General features: G+C 57.5%; 1 protein-coding gene across 2 annotated transcripts in view; it reads right to left on the bottom strand.

The window, feature by feature from the left end:
- Window positions 1-1,752: 1,752 nt before the first annotated feature.
- The window catches only part of Ndnf (neuron derived neurotrophic factor), a 45,604-nt gene continuing 36,857 nt past the window's right edge, over window positions 1,753-10,499 (bottom strand). For both annotated transcript variants that reach the window (XM_077110190.1, XM_077110191.1), the window contains 2 exons: window positions 4,777-4,901; window positions 1,753-3,757 (listed from right to left, as the gene is read on the bottom strand). In XM_077110190.1, the coding sequence (XP_076966305.1) occupies window positions 2,364-3,757; window positions 4,777-4,901 (1,519 nt within the window). In that variant the 3' untranslated portion in view covers window positions 1,753-2,363. The remainder of the gene's footprint in view (window positions 3,758-4,776; window positions 4,902-10,499) is intronic.

The raw sequence follows: 10,499 nt of genomic DNA, 5'->3' as shown, positions 1-10,499 counted from the left end.
CATAATTGGTGGTTTCTATTCTGGTTAGGATGCCGGAGCTCTGGACAAAGCCACAACTTAGCTGTTTGGCTATGAGAAGGTTTTACTTCTCTCTTGGGTCTTTCTTTTTTGTACTTGAATAGCCAGGAGGTGAGCTCAAAGTCCTGGAGACCCTCCCTCCTCTGTGGCAGGGGCCTCCTGGGCTGGGAGACTGTCCAGGCCAGGTCGGGCAGTCAGCTGGGGATTTCCTTTTTTAGTTCTTTTGTTAATTAAGAACAAGTTTTTCTTTCTTGCCTCTAGCTTACCAGAATTTTCCTAAAACCTAAGCACTTTAGTAAATACAGGAGCTAGGTTTACCCATTCATCAGTGATAGAAATTCACAATGTGCATTTCATTTTCCTAAGATTTAAAAATGGCAAATTTCACTGGGGCCATGAGAGAATCCTCACATTGATCCAGACTATGAAGAAACCCCCATTGCCGCTGGCTGAAGAGTAAAAGCTTGGTTACCTTGACCTGGCCCGGTCCCAGGGCTTCCCTGTCATTAGGCAATACTGAGCTAAGGCTGTCGCCCTCAGGAGCAGCGATAATGGGTGGATTCACCACCCAGCATTAGCACCCGGCTCTGTCAGTCATGTGAGGAACTGGACAGGCTGATCCTGCCCCCAAGGCCCCGCGATTGCAACTTAGGCACGGCATCTGGGTTGTGGTCAGTTTGAGTCTCTCCTTCTGGGGGCTATCTGCATGACCCTGGGTACGTGACTTCATCCTTTGAAATCTTTGGGTGCCATCCCTGTTGTGCAGATGTGTCCATCTCCTGGACTGGCGTGCCTCTGGGCTTTCACGGGGGACATCTTCTCCTTTGTCCGGCAGTGCACCCCTCATAGGGACCGCCACCTCTACCACAGTAGTGTCATGATTCTACCCTACAGAATGCTGCTCAGGAAAATGGCACCCGAAAGGCCGGGCCAGCACCAGGGTTAGTGAGAAGGGGGGGTCACATTGTCCCCACTGTGGTCATAGGACCTTCTAATCAGCTGGGAGACTCTACAAAAGATGACAAAGGACATCTAACACCACCATTCAAATCTGTCACCCCAGGGTTATGGATGGGAAAAGGAGATGATGGCAGTAACAGAATCCCTGCAGTCAGATCAGTCAGACGCTGCGACTTCCAGACCCTTCTTGGTCCCTGCGACACCTGGGGATTTGGGAACAGACCCCTGGAGCTTGGGCGCCTAGCACTGCCTGCTGTGGAATTGGATAAACAGTTTCCACTATTAGTTGCCTAGATTGCATCTGACACCCAGTTGTTTTTTGAAAAATCCACAAAAACCAGAGATAAGGGCAGCAAACCATCCTTGTTATAAAACAGCAGCTTCGCACACACACGTGTTCTGCTCTAAGTCCTAGTTGCTGTTCGCTAAGTCGCATCAGCTAAAGGTCAAATGGATTGTTTTGCTAAGACTCGAGCAGATGGAAGGTGCTGGGGACATCCTGGTCCTGCACTTTGAAATGCGATGTGCTCTGGGTGGTGGGAACGTCTGCGACTGCTCGCCAGGTGACGGGGTTTGGTGCTCCTTTGCCGACTGCCATTCAATGTGGAAACACACACGTTCATAGCTGTTCTAGGGCCAGTGCAACCACAGAGACACAGCATCCCCTTTTGATCATTGAAAAGGGGACGATTTTGATGCCCAAACTACAGAAAGGCTCAGTTTTAGAGTCAGATTAGAAATTGGATACATCAGAGTCACTGCTTGGGAAAAATGGACAGTACATAATCTAATATCTTTAATTTTATGTACATGAATATAATGTGTGTCGACTTTATACATGAGATACATACAGAATTTAAACCTTTTACTCAACAAATAAGAATTTACAATAGTAATATGTAAATTACTAGAGGGCTGTCCACTTAAGACTTAGATTAGATCTGTCCTTTAACAGCAAAAGAATTTAATAGTTAACAATCATAGAAACACTGACATTTAAAACAAGACTTTATAAAATAATTTATGTGTGTGTGTATATATATATATATAGAGATCTCCTAGCGTCTATACAGAGGGATGCCTTTGTGGATGTGTGCAATGAATGGCGTACTCTAGACTTCTAGGTAATAAAATAATTTAGAAGCAGTTCATGCAGTGGACAGAGCTGGGGCGGCAGTTTCTCCCAGGCGGGCTGTGTCTTGGACGTCCAGTGATGTCGGGCTTACACAAGGTGACCTGGGGCCCTGGAGCAGGTCTCTGCTGCTGTGTGGACACCAGCACCCGGCTCTCCTGCCTTGGGTGGCACAAGCACAGGTGACGACTTCTCTTGGCTGTGGGAGCTGTCAATCAACAGGTAAAGTGACTTGGGGTCCCTCCCGCGGGACCTAGCAGAGCTTCCTGGTCTTGACGACTTTACCCTGGTACTTCACGGAGTGCCCGCCGTGTCCGATAACGTAAACGTCCAGCAGGTAGGACCTGCCGGGCCGCAGACCTCCGACGGTCTCTGTGGTCACGGCCTTCTGCAGGTTCTGACTGTGGAAGTACTTGCAGAGGACCTTCTCCGACTTGGGCCTGGCGTCCGGTCCCAGGCACTGGTTCTGCTCTCTCTTCTTCTGGTCTTCGCTGTAGCTGTCGTCCACCTCTTTCCTGTAGATGCAGAACTTGTTCCTCTCCTGCGTGCCCAGCCAGGCCACTGTGGCCGAGGAGCAGGTGCGGAGCCTGTCGAAGGCTTTGATCCGCGTGTCTTCGGGCAGAGCGGGGAAGGACTGCTTGCCGGGCCTTGTGGTCGCCAGGATCTTCAGCACGGAAGCCCCTTTCTTGTTTCCCTTCAGGCGGACGAGGTACTTGGCTTTAGGTTTTCCTCTCAGCTGGAACTGCCGGATGCCCTCCACATTCTGGGACAGAAGCAGCTTCCCGTCTCTTCTCACCTGGACCTGGACAGCGTCCAGGCAAGAGTGGATGAAGAAGGTCACTTTCTGGTGGGAAGAGACAGGCGCAAAGCGGAGAAACTTGGCCCCCTTCCTCTTGACAAACACGTCTGTCACCTTGCCGTCCTTGAGCTCCAGGGTCTTCTGCTTGGCCTCCCCCTTGGTCCTGGCAAAGGTGCCCACATAGGCGGTGCTCATGTTGGTGTTGGTGTTGACCACAAAGACGTCGAAGTAGTGCTGCGTGTCTGGCTTCAGGTCGGAGACGGTGAAGATATTCTTGCTGCCTATGCAGACTTTCTGAATGTCCACCTTGGGCCTGGGGTGCACGGGACGGCCCAATTTGGGAGAAGCCTTTGCCAGGAAGCTGCGTTCTTTGCCCAGGTGGTCAGGAGGAAACCCAAAATGGGCAAAGTCGAAGGGGCTAAAGTCGAGACCAGGTTTGGGGACCATCATGAAGGCATCGTCCGCCCCCAGCTTGGCTTCTGCTGCACAGAGACTCTTGAAATTGTGCTCTTTGTTGATGACCACGCAGTACTGGATGGGCTGATTCAGCAAGGAGGCTGTGGGGCTCGGCTTCCAGGCCAGCGTGACCGTGGTGCGCCCCAGGGAGGTCACGTCCACTCGGGGGTCGTAAGGCAGCTCCGGGTATGGCTGGTCCGACTCTGGGGTTGTGGTGGCGTACACTTTGAAGTGCGTGTCTTTCTCCGTGGAGAGGAGCTCCAGCTGGTACAGACCCGCGGGGGAGCTGGAGGAGGCGAACGACTCCACGGCGTTGCCCTTGTAGGAGAACAGCTCCGTGCCTTCCTCGTGGGTCATCTGCTGCCTCTGCTGCGCAAGGGGCTCGGGGTCACCTGCAAGACAGGAGCAAAGCAGGGGCCACAGGTCACGTGGCCTGTCGGCCCTGGACTGTGCACACGGTTCTCACCTTGCTCTCCACGACAGAGAGCGCACACTCCTCACAGAGCACTGAGACGGTGCAGCAGGTGACACAGGGAGGCCGCCTCTTCACCGCCGGGGTCCACCTCCACGCGTCCTTCTCCTAGTGCCTACGTGCAGTGGGGTGACTGTCTCCTATTTTCTCCAGAGGTTAGTAAATTTCTTCTCATGCACAAATGGATCTAGACGAACCACTAGTTTTGGAATCCTGTTTTCCTCCTTCACCATGATGTCATAAAAAATAACATGGCTGCTTGATTTGTGACCATTAGGAACGACCACCTTATCAAGTCTTTGGCTTGTATGGATTTATTTCTTCAGGACAAAATTAGTCAGGTATAGATTACCTATAATTTTTTGGGTTACCTATGATTTTTAGGTCCCAAGCTTCAAACTTGTTAGAGACAGTTAATCCTGACCATCAGTCAGCTTGCCCAAAGGCCAGTGCACGTGGGTGTGGGCCAGCTCGCTGATCTCACTGTCATCACAGGAGTGGACAACCCAGTTAAGCCAGAAAATCAAGTACCTGTCAGAGCAGCTGAGGCTCAATGTCCAGATGTGTCGGGAGTACCAAAGCCACCTGAGGTGGCCACCCTTCGACAGTGCTGGCACGTGCCAGGGCCTGATGAAGCCTGACAACCAGCACAGGAAGGAACCTTGGCCATCTCACCGCAGACTGAAAGCCAGACGTGTAAAATCTCACACTCCCCAACTCTGTGAAGGACTGCCCAGGGCAGTTAAGTCATGGCATCTGAGGGAGAAACCAAGCCAGGGTAGCTTTCAAAGCCCCCGGGGGTCCTACTGTCCAGGCAGACTGCAGATAGCCACAGGGGCCAGCAGAGCATGCCGGCAGCTTCTCCCGGCTCCTTCCTCCTCTCCCTCCTCTCCCTCTCCGTCTGCAGCTTCTCGGGACCCAGGCTGCCCTGCTGCTCACCTGAGCTCTCCCCGCTGCCGTCCTCGGGCAGCTCCTGCAGTCCCAGCCTCCACTCCAGGGGCGCATCGCAGGGCGTCACCGTGACCGAGAGTGGAGTATTGTCCTCTTCAACCACAAAGAAGTACCTGGGGAAGGGCAGACCAGACGTACCATCAGCAAGTACAGGAGACCTAAGGCAAAGACAGCGAGCCAGAGGAGCCTCAGCTCACCCTCGACTGCGTCTCAGGGGCTTAGCTGGGAGGCCACCAACAAGGGGGTGACACCAAGCCCCAGTGTGGCAGACCTGCCCTGAGACGCTCGCTCCTGGCTCTACTGTCCACACCTCTGTGGACAAGGCACCACATTTCAGAGACAGTTTTGAAAATGAAGGTCCCTGTCTGACAGTGGAAGGACGCACCTCTAGCTTTTCTTGATCACAGAAATTTCCTGTTCAATTGAACACACTGATGATTTTAAACACAATTTTAAAGTCACGAGGCAAAGTCTTCCCCAGAGGGTTGTTTGCAGGCTTTTAAAGGGGAATAAAGATCACAAGTTGCCCAGCTGCAAATGCTGCCTGTCCTGCTGCAGTGAGCCCTAAGGAGCTGCTCCCTGGGTCCAAGTGGGGTTTTCCTCCTGTGCCCGGCGGCGGGGGTGCTGAGGACCTCTCACCTCCCTGCTCTCTCTGCACTCACCGCCCACCTGCTGTCCAACACCTCAGCCCCTCGCCACTGGTTCCCCCTGCCCTCTGGACCCTCACCTCTGCAAGGCGCCAGGCGCTGTCTGCACACCCCGCTGGCTCCCTTGCCTGCCTGACCTCACCCAGACCAGCTTTCCCTCCTGTGTGTTAACAGACGTGACCTGTCCACCTGAACCTGAACCCAAGGAACAGCCACATTCTTACCATGCTCTCTAAGACACTGAGGGAGTGCCAGACCTCAGGCACCCACTCCAGGCCTCAGGCACCCACTCCAGGCCTCAGGCACCCACTCCACACCTCAGGCACCCACTCCACACCTCAGACACCCACTCCACACCTCAGGCACCCACTCCACACCTCAGACACCCACTCCACACCTCAGACACCCACTCCAGACCTCAGACACCCACTCCACACCTCAGGCACCCACTCCAGGCCTCAGACACCCACTCCACACCTCAGGCACCCACTCCACACCTCAGGCACCCACTCCAGACCTCAGACACCCACTCCAGGCCTCAGGCACCCACTCCACACCTCAGACACACACTCCACGCCTCAGACACCCACTCCACACCTCAGACACCCACTCCACACCTCAGACACCCACTCCACACCTCAGACACCCACTCCACACCTCAGACACACACTCCACGCCTCAGACACCCACTCCACGCCTCAGGCACCCACTCCACACCTCAGACACCCACTCCAGGCCTGAGGCACCCAATCCACACCTCAGACACCCACTCCACACCTCAGACACCCACTCCACACCTCATACACCCACTCCACACCTCAGGCACCCACTCCACACCTCAGACACCCACTCCACACCTCAGACACCCACTCCACGCCTCAGACACCCACTCCACACCTAAGGCACCCACTCCACACCTCAGGCACCCACTCCAGACCTCAGACACCCACTCCACACCTCAGACACCCACTCCACACCTCAGACACCCACTCCAGACCTCAGACACCCACACCACACCTCAGACACCCACTCCACACCTCAGACACCCACTCCACACCTCAGGCACCCACTCCAGACCTCAGACACCCACTCGACACCTCAGACACCCACTCCACACCTCAGGCACCCACTCCACACCTCAGACACCCACTCCACACCTCAGACACCCACTCCACAACTCAGACACCCACTCCACACCTCAGACACCCACTCCACACCTCAGACACCCACTCCAGGCCTCAGGCACCCACTCCACACCTCAGACACCCACTCCACACCTCAGACACCCACTCCACACCTCAGACACCCACTCCACACCTCAGACACCCACTCCAGACCTCAGACACCCACTCCAGGCCTCAGACACCCACTCCACACCTCAGACACCCACTCCAGACCTCAGACACCCACTCCACACCTCAGACACCCACTCCACACCTCAGACACCCACTCCACACCTCAGACACCCACTCCACACCTCAGACACCCACTCCACGCCTCAGACACCCACTCCACACCTCAGACACCCACTCCAGGCCTCAGGCACCCACTCCACACCTCAGACACCCACTCCACACCTCAGACACCCACTCCACACCTCAGACACCCACTCCAGGCCTCAGACACCCACTCCACACCTCAGACACCCACTCCACACCTCAGACACCCACTCCACACCTCAGGCACCCACTCCACACCTCAGACACCCACTCCAGGCCTCAGGCACCCACTCCACACCTCAGACACCCACTCCACACCTCAGACACCCACTCCACACCTCAGGCACCCACTCCACACCTCAGACACCCACTCCAGGCCTCAGACACCAACTCCACGCCTCAGACACCCACTCCACACCTCAGACACCCACTCCACACCTCAGACACCCACTCCACACCTCAGACACCCACTCCACACCTCAGGCACCCACTCCACACCTCAGACACCCACTCCAGGCCTCAGGCACCCACTCCACACCTCAGACACCCACTCCACACCTCAGACACCCACTCCAGACCTCAGACACCCACTCCAGACCTCAGACACCCACTCCACACCTCAGACACCCACTCCACACCTCAGACACCCACTCCAGACCTCAGACACCCACTCCAGACCTCAGACACCCACTCCACACCTCAGACACCCACTCCACGCCTCAGGCACCCACTCCACACCTCAGGCACCCACTCCACACCTCAGACACCCACTCCAGGCCTCAGGCACCCACTCCACACCTCAGACACCCACTCCAGACCTCAGACACCCACTCCAGACCTCAGGCACCAACTCCACGCCTCAGACACCCACTCCACACCTCAGACACCCACTCCACACCTCAGACACCCACTCCACACCTCAGGCACCCACTCCACACCTCAGACACCCACTCCAGGCCTCAGGCACCCACTCCACGCCTCAGACACCCACTCCACGCCTCAGACACCCACTCCACACCTCAGGCACCCACTCCACACCTCAGACACCCACTCCACACCTCAGACACCCACTCCACACCTCAGACACCCACTCCACACCTCAGACACCCACTCCACGCCTCAGACACCCACTCCAGGCCTCAGACACCCACTCCAGGCCTCAGACACCCACTCCACACCTCAGGCACCCACTTCACACCTCAGACACCCACTCCACACCTCAGACACCCACTCCACACCTCAGGCACCCACTCCACACCTCAGACACCCACTCCACACCTCAGGCACCCACTCCAGACCTCAGACACCCACTCCACACCTCAGACACCCACTCCAGGCCTCAGGCACCCACTCCAGGCCTCAGGCACCCACTCCACACCTCAGACACCCACTCCACACCTCAGACACCCACTCCACACCTCAGACACCCACTCCACACCTCAGGCACCCACTCCAGACCTCAGACACCCACTCCACACCTCAGACACCCACTCCAGGCCTCAGGCACCCACTCCAGGCCTCAGGCACCCACTCCACACCTCAGGCACCCACTCCAGACCTCAGACACCCACTCCAGACCTCAGGCACCCACTCCACGCCTCAGACACCCACTCCACACCTCAGACACCCACTCCACACCTCAGACACCCACTCCACGCCTCAGACACCCACTCCAGGCCTCAGGCACCCACTCCAGGCCTCAGGCACCCACTCCAGGCCTCAGGCACCCACTCCAGACCTCAGACACCCACTCCAGACCTCAGACACCCACTCCACACCTCAGACACCCACTCCACGCCTCAGACACCCACTCCACACCTCAGGCACCCACTCCAGACCTCAGGCACCCACTCCACGCCTCAGGCACCCACTCCACACCTCAGGCACCCACTCCACGCCTCAGACACCCACTCCAGGCCTCAGACACCCACTCCACACCTCAGACACCCACTCCACACCTCAGACACCCACTCCAGGCCTCAGACACCCACTCCACGCCTCAGACACCCACTCCACGCCTCAGACACCCACTCCACGCCTCAGACACCCACTCCACACCTCAGACACCCACTCCACACCTCAGGCACCCACTCCAGACCTCAGACACCCACTCCACACCTCAGACACCCACTCCAGGCCTCAGGCACCCACTCCAGGCCTCAGGCACCCACTCCACACCTCAGACACCCACTCCACGCCTCAGACACCCACTCCAGGCCTCAGACACCCACTCCACACCTCAGACACCCACTCCACACCTCAGACACCCACTCCACACCTCAGGCACCCACTCCACACCTCAGACACCCACTCCACACCTCAGGCACCCACTCCACGCCTCAGACACCCACTCCACGCCTCAGACACCCACTCCACGCCTCAGACACCCACTCCACACCTCAGACACCCACTCCACACCTCAGGCACCCACTCCACACCTCAGGCACCCACTCCACACCTCAGACACCCACTCCACACCTCAGGCACCCACTCCACACCTCAGACACCCACTCCACACCTCAGGCACCCACTCCACACCTCAGACACCCACTCCACACCTCAGACACCCACTCCACGCCTCAGACACCCACTCCACACCTCAGGCACCCACTCCACACCTCAGGCACCCACTCCACACCTCAGGCACCCACTCCAGACCTCAGGCACCCACTCCAGACCTCAGACACCCACTCCACGCCTCAGACACCCACTCCACGCCTCAGACACCCACTCCACGCCTCAGGCACCCACTCCAGACCTCAGGCACCCACTCCAGACCTCAGACACCCACTCCACACCTCAGGCACCCACTCCACACCTCAGGCACCCACTCCACGCCTCAGACACCCACTCCACACCTCAGACACCCACTCCAGACCTCAGACACCCACTCCAGACCTCAGACACCCACTCCAGACCTCAGACACCCACTCCAGACCTCAGGCACCCACTCCAGACCTCAGGCACCCACTCCACACCTCAGGCACCCACTCCACAACTCAGACACCCACTCCACACCTCAGGCACCCACTCCAGACCTCAGACACCCACTCCACACCTCAGACACCCACTCCACGCCTCAGGCACCCACTCCACACCTCAGGCACCCACTCCAGACCTCAGACACCCACTCCACACCTCAGACACCCACTCCACACCTCAGGCACCCACTCCACGCCTCAGACACCCACTCCACACCTCAGACACCCACTCCAGACCTCAGACACCCACTCCACACCTCAGACACCCACTCCACACCTCAGACACCCACTCCAGGCCTCAGACACCCACTCCACACCTCAGACACCCACTCCAGACCTCAGACACCCACTCCACACCTCAGACACCCACTCCACACCTCAGGCACCCACTCCACGCCTCAGACACCCACTCCACACCTCAGACACCCACTCCAGACCTCAGACACCCACTCCACACCTCAGACACCCACTCCACAACTCAGACACCCACTCCACGCCTCAGACACCCACTCCACACCTCAGACACCCACTCCAGACCTCAGACACCCACTCCACACCTCAGGCACCCACTCCACACCTCAGGCACCCACTCCACGCCTCAGACACCCACTCCACGCCTCAGACACCCACTCCACACCTCAGAC

This window comes from Callospermophilus lateralis, chromosome 8 (genome assembly GCF_048772815.1).
Source record: "Callospermophilus lateralis isolate mCalLat2 chromosome 8, mCalLat2.hap1, whole genome shotgun sequence".
In the NCBI taxonomy this organism is placed as follows: domain Eukaryota; kingdom Metazoa; phylum Chordata; class Mammalia; order Rodentia; family Sciuridae; genus Callospermophilus; species Callospermophilus lateralis.
The sequence above is the reverse complement of the archived record's forward strand: the minus strand, read 5'-3'. Positions and strand labels throughout refer to the sequence as shown.